This window comes from Littorina saxatilis, linkage group LG2 (genome assembly GCF_037325665.1).
Source record: "Littorina saxatilis isolate snail1 linkage group LG2, US_GU_Lsax_2.0, whole genome shotgun sequence".
Taxonomy (NCBI): domain Eukaryota; kingdom Metazoa; phylum Mollusca; class Gastropoda; order Littorinimorpha; family Littorinidae; genus Littorina; species Littorina saxatilis.
This window is the reverse complement of record NC_090246.1, coordinates 49,830,096-49,848,399: the sequence shown is the minus strand read 5'-3', so window position 1 is coordinate 49,848,399 and position 18,304 is coordinate 49,830,096. Positions and strand designations below refer to the sequence as shown.

The 18,304-nt window shown below is 46.5% G+C and overlaps 1 protein-coding gene across 1 annotated transcript in view; it reads right to left on the bottom strand.

The window, feature by feature from the left end:
• The window catches only part of LOC138959142 (UPF0489 protein C5orf22 homolog), a 12,804-nt gene extending 1,205 nt beyond the window's left edge, over positions 1-11,599 (bottom strand). The window contains exons 1-3 of the mRNA XM_070330512.1: positions 10,577-11,599; positions 10,165-10,287; positions 8,523-9,549 (exon numbers count right to left, since the gene is read on the bottom strand). Of these exons, the coding sequence (XP_070186613.1) occupies positions 8,523-9,549; positions 10,165-10,287; positions 10,577-11,197 (1,771 nt within the window). The 5' untranslated portion in view covers positions 11,198-11,599. The remainder of the gene's footprint in view (positions 1-8,522; positions 9,550-10,164; positions 10,288-10,576) is intronic.
• Positions 11,600-18,304: the final 6,705 nt, after the last annotated feature.

Below are 18,304 nucleotides of genomic sequence, written 5' to 3'. Positions count from 1 at the left end.
ATCCACCAAAATACCCGTGTGACTTGGAATAACAGGCCGTGAAAAGTAGGATATGCGCCAAAATGGCTGCGATCTGCTGGCCGATGTGAATGCGTGATGTATTGTGTAAAAAAAATCCATCTCACACGGCATAAATAAATCCCTGCGCCTTGAATATGTGCGCGATATATATTGCATAAAATGAAAATAAAAAATAAAATATAAAAATAAATCCCTGCGCTTAGAACTGTACCCACGGAATACGCGCGATATAAGCCTCATATTGATTGATTGATAAGAGAACTATTTAGCCCAGTATGTCTTGAAGTCTAAAGCAAATGTCATACATCACTGCCGGGAACACTTTGCGTTTCAATCCTTGACTGCCGTCGAAAAGTGACTGCACGGCAAAAGAAAGTTAAATACGTGAACCCTGTCAAATTACAGTAAATTTATTTGGGGCACATATTTCAAATCTTTGTATACACTGAATTTAGTGCACCCGGATGTGTGCGCAAACGGTTTGAGACTGGGCAAATGATTCAGACTGAACTTAACTGGACCAGGAGTTCCTGGTTCATATATAAGACCACACAAAGTCGGGATTAGTGTGTAGTGGCTACAAAACCAAAATAAGCGTGCGTGCATGTGTCTGAGTCTGTGTGTCACGTTTCAATATATCACTTAAGGTGATTATGAACCGGTTAATTACTACTAATTAACTAACCACACCACGATCCACTCTCGCAGTCATACAATTAAATAGAGTCAACAAAAGTATAAGTTTCAGACGCCTGTTTATGTATAAACTCTCCACCTCCCTCGAGCCTTCACTCAAAATATGTTCCTTTTACGTTCTCAACACGTAAAAAACCAGTGTTCACTGACAAAATGCCAGTAGTATGTAGAAAATTATAGGAACACGCTGAACCCGTGTAAATATAGTTAAATGAGAATGTTCTGTCCGAAAAGCCCTAGTTCGTGCAGGTGTCACACACCCCACGTTGTCACTACTCCAATGAAATCATAGATACGAAAAGACAACGGTGGTCAACGGGGTGCGTACGACATGGTGCACTTAGCTTTATCTCTGCTGCTGCTGCTTAGCCGGTATGCTGGTTAGTCGGTTCGCTGGTTAGCCGGTCCGCTGGTTAGCCGGTTCGCTGGTTAGCCGGTCCGCTGGTTAGCCGGTCTCCTGGTTAGCCGGTCTCCTGGTTAGCGTAGCCTCAACAGTTCCCGCCAGAGTCAGCCGTGCCGATGTTACGGGAACGTAACGAACGAACGAAACGAACGAACGAAGGAAGGCTGCAAACAGAAAGCATCGGTGCACTAAACATGTCAGCTACCCCTCACCCACCACCTTAAAACATGTCATCTTTAAATATCTCATCGAGCACGTGGGCCTGCACAAAACTGACTTTTTACAACAACAAAACAGCCATTTTCCGTCCTTCTCTCCCTATCTGCAAAAACCATATACAGATTAGTATTTTAGCGTCACAGAGAGTAAATTATGCGCTAACCTGGAAAGAACAACAGAGAGTATTTCATTCCACAACACAGACTCATCAACAGCGTTAAATAATGATTTATTACCTCAAAAGCCTATGATTGTAACTCTCAATGGAAGCAAAGTCCGCCTCCTCCCTGGAACAGTCTCTGTTCGTCAACAGTGACCCAAAACGTCCAGAACCCCTTGTCGAATCCTTATGCGAAAGCCATCGCCGACGAAGGAAATGTGACGACTTGTCCTCAGCAAAATACGTGGCAGAGGAAAGGAATAACTTGTGGAAGTTCCCCTAGAGTGCCGAATATGATACTCGGTGAAAAACCATCATACTCTAGTAACTGTGTGTTAGGTCCTTCCCCTTCTGCCGCTGGGTGTCAAGTGTGTCGTCCTTGAGTCTCTGACAGACCACCTAGCCAAATACACGTGACTGACCTTGTCACCAAACCAGTCCAGCTATACACAGTTTTGCCTCCCCAAGCAGGAAAAAGACACGAGAAACTCAATCCCTGAAAATCCCGTGCGCGCTGTCAGCGAAAAACCGTCAGCCCTAGCTATGACAGCAGAAACCTCCACTGTAAAACTCGTGCGATACAAAACATCCGTGCTCGTAGAGCACCGTCAGCAAACTCTGCTGTAACCCAATATCACGCACAGGCGCTTTCTATCATACACGACCAAGAACAGGCACTCCACTGAGTGACGCTTTCCTGGTCTCTGTCACCCGATCGTGACACACCTCCCCTCTTCAAGACGAAACCTCGGTTTCGCTCACAGTCATGTTCTCCTCTACTGCCCGAGAGAGAAAGTCAGCTCCAACATTGTTGGCGCCCGGAATGACGCGTACCGTGAATTGGTACGGTTGGAGAATCAACGCCCAGCGCATAAGTCTGGCGTTTGCCAACCTTGCAACCTGAAGATATTGCAGAGGTTGATGGTCTGTTTCCAGACAGAAAGGTCGTCCTCAAGAACGAGCAACCCCTCGTTTCACCCCTGATGACTGCAACCTTCTCTGTCTTCTTGTCTTTGTTCTTCTGGTCTTTGTTCTTCTCCCCGTAGGCTGTCCTCTCTATGTAGGCGCGCAGCAGGTTGGCGTGGTACAGGCGTGCTTTCCCGTTCATGACGATCCTGTAGTCGTTTTGGCCCACTTTCGCTGTCACCTCAAAAGGTCCTTGCCACTGCAGTTGTAGCTTGTTGTGTTTGACAGGTAGAAGTAGCAACACCCGTTCTCCAATCTTGAAGCTGCGCGGCCGTGCCTTGCGGTCGAATCCTCGCGCGTAACGCTGTGCTGCTCTTCCCAGGTTCTCTTGAGCCAATTTGCAGGTCTCTTCAATCCTGTTCCTGAGTTCTACGATGTAGGTCGCTGTCGTCTGCACCTCCTCGTCAGCTTCTTCGTCCGTCCAAGCTTGACGCAGGATAGCCATGGGACCGCGTACCTGTCTGCCGTACAACAACTCAAATGGGGAAAAACCCAAGCTCTCCTGAGGAACCTCGCGGTATGCAAAAAGCAATGCTGGGATGTACCTGTCCCACGTGCGTGGTTTCTCCTGAGCTAGTTTCCTCAGCATGGTCTTCAAGGTGCCATTGAACCTTTCCACCAGTCCGTTGCACTGAGCATGGTAAGGAGTGGTGAAGTGCTGCTCCAGTGATAGCAGTCGTGCTGCCTCCGCCATCACTCCTCCCGTGAACTGCGTGCCTCTGTCGGTGAGTACCTCTGATGGAATTCCCAGCCGGGACCACATAGTAACCAGAGCCTCAGCTACTCGCGTGGCTTCAATCGATTTCAGAGGGATCGCCTCTGGGTATCGAGTAGCGTAGTCCACCATGGTCAAAATGTATCTGTTTCCGTCCTCAGACGCAGGCAAGATGGGCCCGATGATGTCCACTGCCACCCGACGAAAGGGTTCGTCGATGAGCGGCATCTTCTCTAAGGGGACCTTCCTCACCCTTCCTTTGGCAACCACCTTCTGGCACTTATCGCAGGACGCACAGAAACGTCGGACATCCGTGCAGATGCCTGGCCAGTAAAAGTGGCGCCAGACACGATCCGTGGTCTTCTTGGTACCAAGATGACCTCCCAGAATCGAGTCGTGTGCCGTTGCCATGACACCCTCGCGAAACTCGCGAGGCACGACAACCTGTTTGAATGTACCTTCTTGGTTGCTGAACTCACGGTAGAGCAACTTCTTGTTCCTGAGGAACTTTGACCTCCCATGCTTCCCGCTCAGCTTCACCTTCCCCGACTTCGCGTGCTCCCGAGGAGTAGCTAAGGTCGGGTCAGAATCCTGAGCCTTCGCGAGAAGCGCGGGGGTCACGTTCCCCAGGGCAGCTCGTGCAGCAGGTAGGGGTTTGAGAGGTTTGTCCTCTCGCTCCGCCTGTGCCCGCGTGAGCACTGAAATGACGTCGGGAGACCGATAAACGGGAACCTCCCTGGTGACGCCGTCCACAAACTGAACCCGGTTTCCAATGAGCAGGTCGCATGGAGGATCGTCCATGACGACGGCCACAATGGTCCCCGTGAACAACGGGGTTACGACCTTGATCACTGCCGTGTTCAAGTCGTAAGCGTGAGATGCCTCGGCCATTCTCACCCTGATGCTGTCTCCTGTGTAGGCCATAGCTGGAACTAGACTCGCCCGAACCACTATCATGTCTGCCCCTGTGTCCCGCAGACCTTCGCCCTTCACTCCGTTAACGTAGACGTTGCAGTGGGGCTGGAAATGTTTCCTGGAGCACGGAACGCAGAGTTGTGGGATGGTGCATGAGCTCGTGACGTCCCTGAACTCCTCACTGCCAACGAAGTGAACGCCCTTCTGGTCAGCCTGTCTCTTGTGGCAGTCCTTCTTCACGTGGCCCCGCTTGTTGCAGTAGTAACACTGGATGTCAGTTCTGGAACTCGATCCCTTGTGTCCCTGATCGTCCTTCCCGTCCTTGGGTCCTGAAGAACCCGAATTTCCCGTTTTTCCTGGCCGTGAGCCTGAAGATTTGCCGGAGATCGCCTGGGCGTCCTCGTGCACTCTGATCCAGTCGGCTGCCTCCTGAGTAGTCTTGGGCTGGTGCTCCTGCACGAAGGTCACCACCTCAGGTCGCAGGCTGGACATCAGTTGCTCCATGACAATGAGGTCGGCAAGGTCGTTGACGGTCCAGTCCTTTTCGGCCATCTCCACCCAGCGCCGCAGGTAGAGGTTAAGGCGTGCCACAAACTGATGACTCAGCTCGCCGCTCAGTCTCTTGCTGTTACGCAGACGTCGTCTGTAGGCTTCCGCAGTCAGGTTGAAGCGCTGGAGTAACGCCTTCTTAAGTGCCTGATAGTCTCTCGCCTCGTCGTCATCCAAAGCGTTGTAGAGCTGCAATGCGCGTCCCTTTAAGCAGGTGCTAAGGCGGCTAGCCCACGTGGCCTCTTCCCACTTCTGGTCAGATGCAATGCGCTCAAACCGGCGTAAAAAGTCGTCGAGCTCGTCCTTGTCATCGTCGAACGTCGGCAGTCTCGTACGGTCGGCAACAAACGTCGGCGCGCTAGCCTGAGTAAGCGTACCCTTCTCGGCCTGTAGCCTAGCTAGTTCTAGCTGGTGATCGCGATCCGCCTGTTCCTTCCGGTCTAGTCTGTCACGTTCGGCCTGTCGTTCTCGTCTCTCAAGTTCGTCTTTCTTGTCCTGTCGGTCACGTTCGGCCTGTCGTTCCCTTTCTTGTCTGTCAAGTTCGTCCTTCTTGTCCTGTCTGTCACGTTCGTCTTTCCTTTCCTGTCTGTCTCGTTCTGCCTGTCGTTCGGCCTGTCGTTCCCTTTCTTGTCTGTCAAGTTCGTCCTTCTTGTCCTGTCGGTCACGTTCTTCTTTCCTTTCTACTTCTAAGCGTTTTAGAACGCTTCGGGCTCTAACGCGTGCGTCTCGCTCAGTCGGTTGCTCGCTCCCAGGAGTCTCGAAAGTTATTCTCCTCGTAGGAGATCCCCCTGTAGCCATGGTTAGTTTAGAAAAACTTTATCACAAAAGTAAGTCTAACGCAGCTATAGCTAGAACACGCGGTGATGAAAGCGATGGATACAAAAATCCAGTAACCAGAAAATGCAGAAGAAAAATCCAAACGGTGTAGAACAAATCGCGTAGCCTACTTTATGGCTGCTTTTTGCGGTGAAACAAAGTGTTTCCCACAGCCGTGGCCTACTTTATCGGCTGCTTTTTGCGGTGAAACAGAGTGTCTCCCACAGCCTTGGTTAGGACAGAAGTCCTCGGACCCTTCCCCCCCAAAATTCCAACAAAGTCAAAATATGGAGAAAAATCCAAGTAAAACAAGACAGTAGAAATATAACCTGTTACAGAATGCGAAACAACAATGTAGAGAAAACTGAGTAAAACGAATAACAAATCCGCTAACCCCGCTCAGCTCTCTGCAACGGAAAACTCTGAACGTACAACAAAGATTCACAAACAAAGGAAAGGGAGGTAATCACAGTTAGCGCATACAATAACTCACAAATTACAATTTACATTTCCTGCAAGATGTGAATCGCTTAAGGTGTGGTATATGATCAAAACTATACAAAAAAGGGTAGCACCAAGCAGAAAATAAGTCGAGCACTGACGAGATTATCTGCTCTTAGTTATCCTTAATTGGTGGGTCTTTATCAGTCAGAAATTAACTGAGTAAATCCCGGCTTGGCCCCCATGTGTCACGTTTCAATATATCACTTAAGGTGATTATGAACCGGTTAATTACTACTAATTAACTAACCACACCACGATCCACTCTCGCAGTCATACAATTAAATAGAGTCAACAAAAGTATAAGTTTCAGACGCCTGTTTATGTATAAACTCTCCACCTCCCTCGAGCCTTCACTCAAAATATGTTCCTTTTACGTTCTCAACACGTAAAAAACCAGTGTTCACTGACAAAATGCCAGTAGTATGTAGAAAATTATAGGAACACGCTGAACCCGTGTAAATATAGTTAAATGAGAATGTTCTGTCCGAAAAGCCCTAGTTCGTGCAGGTGTCACACACCCCACGTTGTCACTACTCCAATGAAATCATAGATACGAAAAGACAACGGTGGTCAACGGGGTGCGTACGACATGGTGCACTTAGCTTTATCTCTGCTGCTGCTGCTTAGCCGGTATGCTGGTTAGTCGGTTCGCTGGTTAGCCGGTCCGCTGGTTAGCCGGTTCGCTGGTTAGCCGGTCCGCTGGTTAGCCGGTCTCCTGGTTAGCCGGTCTCCTGGTTAGCGTAGCCTCAACAGTTCCCGCCAGAGTCAGCCGTGCCGATGTTACGGGAACGTAACGAACGAACGAAACGAACGAACGAAGGAAGGCTGCAAACAGAAAGCATCGGTGCACTAAACATGTCAGCTACCCCTCACCCACCACCTTAAAACATGTCATCTTTAAATATCTCATCGAGCACGTGGGCCTGCACAAAACTGACTTTTTACAACAACAAAACAGCCATTTTCCGTCCTTCTCTCCCTATCTGCAAAAACCATATACAGATTAGTATTTTAGCGTCACAGAGAGTAAATTATGCGCTAACCTGGAAAGAACAACAGAGAGTATTTCATTCCACAACACAGACTCATCAACAGCGTTAAATAATGATTTATTACCTCAAAAGCCTATGATTGTAACTCTCAATGGAAGCAAAGTCCGCCTCCTCCCTGGAACAGTCTCTGTTCGTCAACAGTGACCCAAAACGTCCAGAACCCCTTGTCGAATCCTTATGCGAAAGCCATCGCCGACGAAGGAAATGTGACGACTTGTCCTCAGCAAAATACGTGGCAGAGGAAAGGAATAACTTGTGGAAGTTCCCCTAGAGTGCCGAATATGATACTCGGTGAAAAACCATCATACTCTAGTAACTGTGTGTTAGGTCCTTCCCCTTCTGCCGCTGGGTGTCAAGTGTGTCGTCCTTGAGTCTCTGACAGACCACCTAGCCAAATACACGTGACTGACCTTGTCACCAAACCAGTCCAGCTATACACAGTTTTGCCTCCCCAAGCAGGAAAAAGACACGAGAAACTCAATCCCTGAAAATCCCGTGCGCGCTGTCAGCGAAAAACCGTCAGCCCTAGCTATGACAGCAGAAACCTCCACTGTAAAACTCGTGCGATACAAAACATCCGTGCTCGTAGAGCACCGTCAGCAAACTCTGCTGTAACCCAATATCACGCACAGGCGCTTTCTATCATACACGACCAAGAACAGGCACTCCACTGAGTGACGCTTTCCTGGTCTCTGTCACCCGATCGTGACACTGTGTGTGTGTGTCTGTCTGAGTCTGTGTGTGTATCTGTCTGTCTATTCATCAGGAGCTTGTATCAATGCGCCGGTGTAAGACGAAATTTTTACTCCACGAAAAATTTACTCCGGAGTAAATATTTCGTACGAAATTCTTACTCCGAGTACACTTTTCGTACGAGAAAAGAACTCCCCAAGGCACGAAAAAATTACTCCCTCCACGAAATTTTTACTCCCCATTTTTTTTACTTCCAGTAAAAATCTCGTACGCAAAAATGGGATGCGGGCGAAGGGATAATGCCAATAAGTGATCTCGCGCACACGAATGTCGCGCTACCCTCCTTCCACCACCAAGACTAACAGGGGACAAGGGAGTAAAAATGTCGTACACCTGGCATGGGAAGTTAAATTGCTTGTGTTGGGGTGAAGTAATTTATTCGTTATTTATTCGTCAGGGGAGTAGCATTTTTGAACGAAATGTTTATTCGGAACTCACCTGTCTTGGGGAGTAATTTTCTCGTGTAATGGGGGAGTGCTTTTTTCGTAAAGGGAGTAAGTTTTTTGTACGAAATGTTTACTCCGGAGTAAAAATCTCGTGGGAGTAATTTTCTCGTGTTACACCGGTCTATTATTATTTACTCCTTCATCCTTACTATAACCTTACTAGCCTACTACTACTCACTAAGGATACAATAAGGATTAAGGAGTAAATAATAATCGACCGGTGCTTTGATACAAGCTCCTGTGGTCTATTCGTGTATTCGTGTGTGTTTGGGTATGTTGTTCTCCTTCGACACACAGAGACACGTACCTGGGACATGAAATTGCACAACAGCGTTGTCAGGGCGGTTGTAGCCCGTACACAGTCTCATTCCACGCGAAGGATCGAACCCCATCGTCCTGGGAGACTGGCTCAAGCAGATCCCTACCTTGCCCAAGGCTTGCAGTTGTCTTCCTTCCAGGGGAACCAGCTTCTCAGTGAGATCTGCCAGCGTGAGCTCTGTGTCATGAACACTCTTGCCGCACATGGAATCTTTGACTGCCCTAAAAGGTTTTGCATCTGTCAAAAATGTAGTTGACAATTTGTTCACGAAACGCTTATAGTCAGTGGTACTGGTTTCGTTCTCCCTACAGAAGACAAAATCTTTGTTCAAGGTATCCAAAAAGAGTTTGAACAGTTTATTGGCACGGGTTTCTTGTTTAGCGTTTTCCGCACAGAAGATCCTGCCGATCTTCTCAGACACGTCTGTGATAACGTGGAAGTCTATTTGCGCGTCCTGCAGAGGTGTGATTGCTGACTCCACGCCGTAATAATCCTCATCAATGTCCAAGATGACATTTTCGCCTTCGCTCAACAAGGGAATTCTATCTTCTTTGACATGAACAACAGATCCCGTCTGACCCTTCTCACTTTGTTTATTAGTCTTGCTGTCGTGTCTGTCTTCGGGTTCGTCCTCAACCCAAAGAAGTTCAAGGGCTTTGTTCTCAGTCACAATTTCAGCTAAGATGTTGAACTCAGCCTTGCATGTGGCTCTTTTGACGAGCATTGTGACACCTTTGGAATCTGATGGACCAGGATTGTTGTGGCGATAGCAGTCATGGTCGTTGAGAGCAGCAACGTTCTCGTATCCGCTCAGACGGCTATCAATGCAGTAGCACAACAGAGGACTGTTCGCATCGTCACCCGTGTCTTTAATTTCTGGTGCTGGTTGTTTCACCAACCCTACCACAATGTCGAATCGTAAGTAGCCCTCGGCTCCTAGTGCGTTGTTCAACTTCTCATCCCACGGAGGAGTGATCCAGATGTAGCGACTGAACAGCCCTGTCAGACCCGCGCTCTGTTCACATAAATGCACACAGCAAAAACCGATCAGACACTGGTAAGTAAACACCATTGGTATTATTTCAGTTGTTAAATTCAGTATGGTCAAATTGTTTGTGCTGTGAAACAGTCGCACATTTTGTCTGACTGATTTCGCACTAGTTAAGCAGAAAGTACTTGTTCACCAAAAATAAACAGCCGTTCACACTGTCAACAAAGTAAATAATCATTTGCAATATTTCTAAGCTTGGCAGTGAGGAAACGCGATTAAAATATCACAGTTTCTCTATGTAATGTATGTATGCCTATATGTAATTATGCTTCAATTCGTGCTCTGAATGATTGTAGCTTACCATGACTGTGCTGTGCAGATAAATAAAACAAAATATGAAAGGTTAGTTACTTGAACATTTAAATTTTGACAAAACGAAACATTCACAAGTACGTCGACCTAATGGTCGTTATACTGGACAGACATGGCAATAATTATGAAGCACACAAAACAAGAAGAAGACCTAGCTCAGTGGGCGTTAAATTCGACCTCTGGTACCAGTGAAGATGGTCAGAGTCGAAAGGAATCAGTACATGTCAAGACAAAAACAATGTTGTATCCAAGAAAGGTAATTCTCACCGTGATGAACATGTCGTTCCGCTGCATGTGGTAGACCAGTTCAGACGGGTGGGGTTGGCGGGAGAAAGGGAAGGAGCTGTTGACGAATGGCAGAGCCGCGTCTGGGTGGCCATCGATGTGAACCTGTTCCACAAGATGAAACAAAGAAGAACGAGTAACGCCTTTATAGCACTAACAGTCAATGAAGTGAGGCAGCGAGAACGACATCGAGGGGATGTTAAAGGCAGCTGGGGATGGGGTCTGAGAGCAGTGGGGATGAAGGTGAGAGAGGGTCTGGTCAGAACCGTGGCAGAGCGACATCTTCCGGGTCACGAAAACAATCTTTATGCAGTGGTGTTTTGTTCAAATCTGGTAGATTAAAAAACACACCATAAAATACCATATAGTAGACTACAAAAAAACGTATACATACCAGAGTATTGCCACGACGGGGCAGCATCCCAAGGTCCACAGCTGCGAACCAATGAGGTATGACGTCATGGTGTTCTTCCACCACCACAAGAGGGATGCCTCCTTTCCATGTCCCCTTCCGGTTGTCCTGGGAAACCGTGTTTGGCAACACAGCTCGAAGATCATTCACTACATCGTATTCTTCACTGTTCAGTTCCATCAAGTTTTCGAGATCCAAATCCGCCTCCTTTGGCGGGTCAGCTGAACCAGCGTTCGCTCTGAAGGAGTCATCCCGCGGAGTCGCTAAGCTGCGCCAGGGACGTTCTGCGCTGTTTCCCTTCGTCTTTTCTGCTCGTTTCTTGTCACTGTTGTCATGAATGGAAGTAGATACGGAGTCCTTGTCATCACGCCACTTTGGTGGACTCTGCGAGGGGAGGCCAGGTGGTGGTGAGTTGCGCATGTCGACCGGAGCACCAAATGGGAGCTGAGTTGTGGTGTAGTGAGGATGTCGTAAACCAAAGCAGTGTTTGTGAAGTACTCCGAGTATGGTCAGCACCAGGGTGACGAGCACAACCGCTTTGACGCAAGAAGTCGGGTGGCGGAAGAGAATTCTTGTTACTTTACTCTGACAGTTTCCCTTCATTGTGTGTGCGTGCGCGCTTGGCTGATGCAATGGTGGCTAGTCCTTAATTCTCAGGCTAGTCCTAGTAAGGCTGCAACTTCAGGAAATGTCAGTAACGATCAGATGTGTCTCTTATCCCGATCTGCACATAATTGTTCAGTTCTTCAAAACTCGGATGAAAAATAAACAGAAGCCCTCGTCAGACACGTAACTGACTTTTCATTTTATTTCAGATATTGTCCCAGGATCAAAACTGTTACGACAGCTGCCTGTGTCTAGCAGCACACGATTGAGTCAGAGTGCAGTCTGCAGTAAATGGAGTTATCAGTGATGACAGCACGTGCTCCCTGTTATTGTTAAGTTGCAGCCATCCCTTATCACTGCATGAGTGGAGTTTCCAAGGACTGTAACCTCCTTGTTGGGGTGTTGAGTGTGTGTGTGCTAGTGCACACGCGGGCGCGTGGGTGTGTATGTGTATGTGTGTGTGTTTGGGCATGTGTGTGTGTGTGTGTGTGTGTGTGTGTGTGTGTGTGTGTGTGTTCATGCGTGTGTGTGTGTGTGTGTTTGCTTGCGTGTGTGTGTTTGTATGTGTAAATGTGCGTTCATGCGTGCGCGCGTGTGTGTGTGCGTGCGGGTGCGTGTGTTTGCGTGCGTGTGTGTGTAGGTGTGAGTGTGTGTGCGAATGCGGGTGTGCACGCGCGTGTGTTCGTGCGTGCGTGCGTGTGTGTGCGTGTGCATAAGCGTGTGTGTGAGTGTATGTGATAAAAGTTTTAGCGGGTAGGGTCATAGGGAGGGTCATAGGGTGAGGGTGAGAGATCGGTTGACAGGACACTAATTGATTTGTCCCTTATCTGTCCTCTGACCCTGGACACTGACAGGCCGTGTGTACATGGTTTGGCTTTCAGTGGCTGATGATCGCCTACGCTCTACGCCTCTGTTTTTCTTCTAACATTGGTACTCCGGTCATATTTTGACAAATATTGCCTCAACATCAACATAATTCCTTTACAAGCTATTTAAAGTTTTTTGAGTGCTATATAAATACAAGAATCACATATGCAAAATATAGAAAAATATTGTGGGGGATAATCGTATTTTTTTGCTTGTTTAGTATTATGTGCGTACATGATTTTTCCAAAATGGTCAAGCACTACAGAAAAAGAATTGTGGGCTATTACTGAGGCCGTGGTGTCTCATAAAGCTTCACGTTAAAGGCGTTTTTGATAGTAGAAAAGGCAAAGTAGGAAATAGTTAGCTGCAACTCTTGTATAGTCAGATTGTTTCCGTGCAAAACCAAAAAGACTAGTCACATTTTATACGACAATTATCCGATTCGCCCATGCTATGCCACCGTGTGCAAATATAAGATAATACAAGGCATTTTTTCTTACTTACATATGTTTCCCCAAAGCAGAGTGAGCAGCTTCAAGAAAATGAGTGTTTTGAAAACATCATTTTAGGCAAAGTCGCTTCATACCCCCCCTAAATGTGAAAGAGGCGATCAATTACTAAACTGAGGGTATGACACCCGACAGTTTGTTTATTTCATATGACGACGATACATAAGATAAAAAAATAATGTCACTTGTTGATTCGTCTTTACACTGTTATTGTTAGGGGTTTAAGCCATTCCTTTTTTTGCAATTCAGTAGAAAACGTCACCACAGCTGATCAACGTCGTCCTCCTCGTCGTCACAGGGCTATGCAGACAAGACCGTTTCGACGTCAACACAACGCTGGCTTTGTGGTATCTTCGTCCAACGTAGTCCACGTAGCTTGCGATCAGCTGGTTGTATGTCACCCACCTTCCCCATGCCAAACGGTGCAAAAGAAAACCGCCGTTGATGACGTAGTATACGTCGTGGACGTTTTCCTCTTCATGTTTGGCGAGAAACCAAATGTGGGCAGCCAGAATGTGCTTTCTGGCTTCTCGTGGCAGATCTGAGGGCTCAAACAAAGATGTTGGAATGTTAGAGAGCTCATGTTCAAAGGCTGATGGCAGCAGCTCTGGAGTGGCCTCTAAGATCCTGACTAGTCGCTGGAACATTGTTGGGTCAACATTGATGGCCTCGCCTTGAGAGGACACCACAGACTTAAAGGCTATGGTGACAGCCTGATCACTCTTCTTGAGTGTGAACGGTCGGCAAGCGAAGACCCTACTAACCATGTCTTGAATGACGATTTGTCCCAGTAGTTTTACTGTGTCCACATTTACAGATTCGTTTGCGACTTTTCCGCTGGAGAGAGTTTTCCGTCTCCGCTGAATGAATTCCTCCTCTGGAAAAACTCCAGAATTTTCTTAGTGTCCGCGTGTTCCCTTTTCTGTCTTGACTTGCTTGAATCCTTATGCTGGTCACTTGTAATGAAAGGCACACCTGTCACACGCTGCATGCCAAGTATTCACACCAGTCTTTCACTTTCACCCATGCCTGTTCGCCTCGTCAAACCTCAATTTGTCTTTAAGCTGCGCATCAGAAGCTGTTCAATAACGAGGTCTGAGGACAGTCCTGCCCAGTATCGATCGCTGCGCCGGATGTTGTGGTGGCCTTACATGAGCTGCTGATATACAGCAGGTTGTATTCTTTGTAGCTCAGACATGTGCTGAAGATACTGCCAAGCACATTTCAAGTAGTTGGTGTGTCCAGACGCAGCAAAGTGTGGCAACATTTCCAGGACACTCTGTACATGCAGACTTCTTCTTCTTCTTCTTGGCGTTCGCAGAGGTTACACGATCAGTCCAGCACTGGTGATAAATGTTGTCGTTTTCTCCAACTCCTGTCGACTGCCGTAAAGTTTGGTCTGCAAGGGAGTTGCCAGTTTGTGACGGCCACACTTCTTTTCGTTCCTCATCTAGTAAGGGACATCGCTGTAAGATGTGTTCCACTGTTTGGTCTTCTTGACCGCAGGCACAAGTTGGTGATGGCGCCAGCTTGAACTTTCGGTTCATGTGAGCATTGAGCCTGTTGTGGCCAGTACGCAGCCTGATGAGGTTGACTTGCTGCTCTCTGGACATTGTGAGGTAGTCATCTCTGTTTGTCCTTGGCCTCATCAATGCCTTGATGATTGTCTTCTGCTCACTAAAGCTGACACTGTTTTCAGGTTGGTCTTCCACGGCTCCTTCTTTCGCCAGCTCATCTGCCCTTTCATTTCCTGGTATCCCACAGTGTGCTGGTATCCACTGGAGGACAACTCATCTGTAATGCTTTGGCCAGCTGTGGGTGTTTGTCGTTCTCTAGGGCCTGAAGGACTGAAAGGGCGTCGTACATGCAGACGAAAGTTGCCTGTTCTCTCATCTTTGATGGACTGACAGAGAATGTCTACCATCATGTCAAGGTTCTGTAGCCACAGTTGACTGGTTCTGCATATTGACAACTTCTCTTTGTGTGCAAGTAGCTGATGTTTGATGTCTGAAAGAGTATTCACGAATTCCTTCTCAGACGGAACACTATGATTTGATGTACCGTAAACTACCTTGTATATACCCAGTATCGAGTAAACGCCCACCCCCTGCTTTTGGTCAAATTTTGTGCACAGGGTACAGTACCTAGTAAACGCCCACCTCCCAGTTTCGATCAGTGGAGTAGACAAGGAAAATGAAAAAATAAATTTCCTTCCTCGGAAATGTTTCGGGGAGTGGACAGAAAACGGGTTCTAGAGTGATTACAGAATCGCTATACATTTTTGACTGGGAGGGAAAAGAAGAAACAAAAGCTTCATCTTGGGCGAAAAGTGATGTCTGAAGAGGTTGATTTACGTGTTCTTTGATTTCTTGAGTAAGAACGGGTAGAGGGCCGCGTCGTCAAAGATATTTTGAAGTTATGAACTTGTTAAACAGACACTAAAGCAATAAGATTATCTTCGTGGTTTGCTTGCAGAATTCCCTGTGTGAGTGTGTGTGTGTGTGTGTGTGTGTGTGTGTGTGTGTGTGTGTGTGTGTGTGTGTGTGTGTGTGTGTGTATGTGTGTCTGTCTGTCTGTCTGTGTCTGTGTTTGTGTCTGTGTGTCTGTGTGTGTGAGAGAGAGAGAGTGTGAGAGAGGAAAGTTTTGTGCAATAACGCATCCTTTGAACACTTCTATGCCAAATGACCAAATTATCGTTATTCTAGCTAAGGAACCGCTCCTGCAAAGGGTATAGTACCTAGGAAACGCCCACCCTCAACTGTTGGGCAAAATTGGTGCATAGGAGGGGGAGGGGGGGCGCATACAAGGTAGTTTACGGTAATTGCGAATGAGCTTTGCCGCAGCCTTTAATAATCGTACATTGTACTTTCTGGGTCTCGGGATCTGCGGATTTAGGTTGTTTGTAAAATTGGCGAAGAATTTCGCTGCCTGTTTTTTTTAAAGAAACATTCGGCGTTCCTTTCTTCTCTGACAAAAACAATGTTAACGCCATAGTAGTCTTCCAATTGATTCTTCGTGTATTTAGAACCATATTCCTGGTCTTTATCAAAACCGAGTCAGCTTTCAATGAGCTGCAAGAAATCAGGCACTGTGACCTGCTCAATGTCGGCTTTGTCCAAGTACTCAATCTAGACAAAACAGCACTTATATCAAGTGAAGGAGTATATTCAAGAAGTATTTAAACCATCTCATACAACATTACTTTACTTATTTTGAAAACTAGTAACTGAGAAGAAATACAGTTTTGCCATAGGTCGGCTTCCATACAAATGTTGTTTTCGGAATAATGAAAAAAGCCTTAAAATACAGTTTAATGTCATCCATTTGTATAGCATTAAGATGAACAATCAATACCCATCTCAGAAGTATACACATTCAGTAACTCTGCTTCAGTTAGTTGTTTAAACAGACAGTTTTTTGCAAAAATGAACCAGCAGCAGACGACACTTTCGCGCCAGCGCGCGTAGTGCGGCGGTACAGTAACCTTGACCTAGATGTGTCAGATCGCCTTGTGTCGGCTATGGTCGGCGAAGTTGGTCACAATTTTTCAAAATGTAAATTTTATTTTCTTTGATTTAATTTTAGTACTTGTTTCCCCCATTATATAACTCTATATTCCTGATATGTGGAAACAACATATAACAATCTGTTAAATTATTACATTAAACATTGAAAAGGTATTATGTTGAGGTTAAAACTAAATATGACCGGAGTATGGCGGGTGTGTGCTGAATTGTTCTTGAATGTTAACCAGAAACGAAAGAGAACACGACTGACAGAGACATTGTTGACAGTCACCATCGTGTGAAAGTTGTCGCTAACACCCAGTAGGGTCGGGTGGCCTGTTGCAGATCGTAGATAGCTTGTCGCAAGCGCAGTAAATTGCCTTGGATAAGGGTGGTAAGGAAGTTGTTGCAAAAATCCTCTGTTGCAGTTTTCGGTTTGGACAGATTGGCAAAATCATTATACCAGCCCCATTTCTCGAGCCACTTTTCGTGTGTGGATCTCCCTCTAGTTTTGTAGCAATTTTAAATGTATGAGAGGTTTAGATTACTGATATGACCAGTCGGTTTGGGCATGCAAATCGTGATTAGCAGTCCCAGTTTACAGTACCCTTTTTGTCTGTGGATCTCTCTCTCTCGGCGTTCTGTGGCAGACGCCGCTCTCTTCCATTTCTCTCTCTCTCTCTCGTTTTGTAGCAGACGGTCTGTTCCATTCCTGTCCTTCCGTTTTGGTCGAAGCTGAGAAGTCATTTGGAGGCACACGTGGCAACTAAATCACAGCGTAGTTAGGACTGCTGTCTATTGTTCACCCAAAGAACAGTGTTAATGTCTTTAGCCGTGTCAAATCTCATGCTATTGTCACGGCGGGTGATCTGGCCCCACGGGAAGATCTTGTCTTGCCTTAAAATTAGGCTGGTTTGAGTCAGTAACTAAACGTAAGGTAAATCTGGGGCGTAGCATTTGCGACACGATTGTTTGACCACAGCTTCTTTTGGAGATCTCAGCAAAAGCTGAGTTTTCACTATCACTTGCATAAAACGCTTGTCATGGCTGAAACGAATCCGCGCCACACAAAGTCATTGATAAGCATATTGAAGGTACAGTGGGGTGGTTTTTTTCCGTACCGGATAAGCCTGCTTCATTATGGTGGATCATTCCTTGCTTAGTCAACTGTTAAATCATCCTTTATTAAACAACTGAAAAACTTAAACCATAGGTAAACCAATGGCTATGGAAACCAACACATTTTCTGTTTGAATCATTCACTCCGAGGAGCAAGTTACACACAAAATAAAAGAGTATGAAGCAACAGTAGGTGAGAGAAATGCCCAACCGCGGTACCTTACACAATAGTAAGCATTGAATGGACCCTTGTGATCCCCCCGCCCCCCTCCCCCCATCGTCTCGGACTGACTGATGAAATTCACTTGTTCGGTGATTGCGTTTTATTGTCTTTGATCCGGTTCCAGGAGACTGGTTCTACTGAATAGATATGGGAAGTTTATGACAGTCATGGTTTTTTGCGCATGGAGCGGATGGCTGCTTTGCTCGCACAATGAATCGTGGTGCTTTTATATCTCGTAGAACCAGCGTGTGCCTTTCGTGATTAGTGGTAATCGACGGAAAGCGGTCTTATTTCCCTGTCCATGAAAATCTTTTTCAGCCACCTTGTGTTTGACCCTTTTTCAGAGCTGCATACTATTCCACCAACCCCCGTAAACAGATGTAGACACAATTACGCTATTTTATCTGTCGTCAGGCCCTTTGATCGTTACTCTCGCCCCCCATCCCCACACCCACTTTCCAAACCCCACACCCACCTCTTGGGAAAAGTATGAATTCTGCATTTAAGGTCAAATTCAAACACTATATGGACAAACAATATCACCAATTGTTTTGTATAATTGACTGTAATTACTATTCCTTTATGTATACTACATTGGGGTGTGCACGTTAAAGATCCCACGATTGACAAAAGGGTCTTTCCTGGCAAAATTGTATAGGCATAGATAAAAATGTCCACCAAATACCCGTTTGACTTGGAATAAAGGCCGTGAAAGGTGAATGCTCGCCTAATAGGCTACTGAGCTTTACTGGCCGATGTGAATGCGTTATATATTGTGTGTAAAAAATGTCTGTTTGTCTGTCTGTCTGTAAAAAATTCGATTTCAAACGGCAAAAATTAACATGTAAGCGCCTAGGGCTATATCTAGATTAGGCGCATA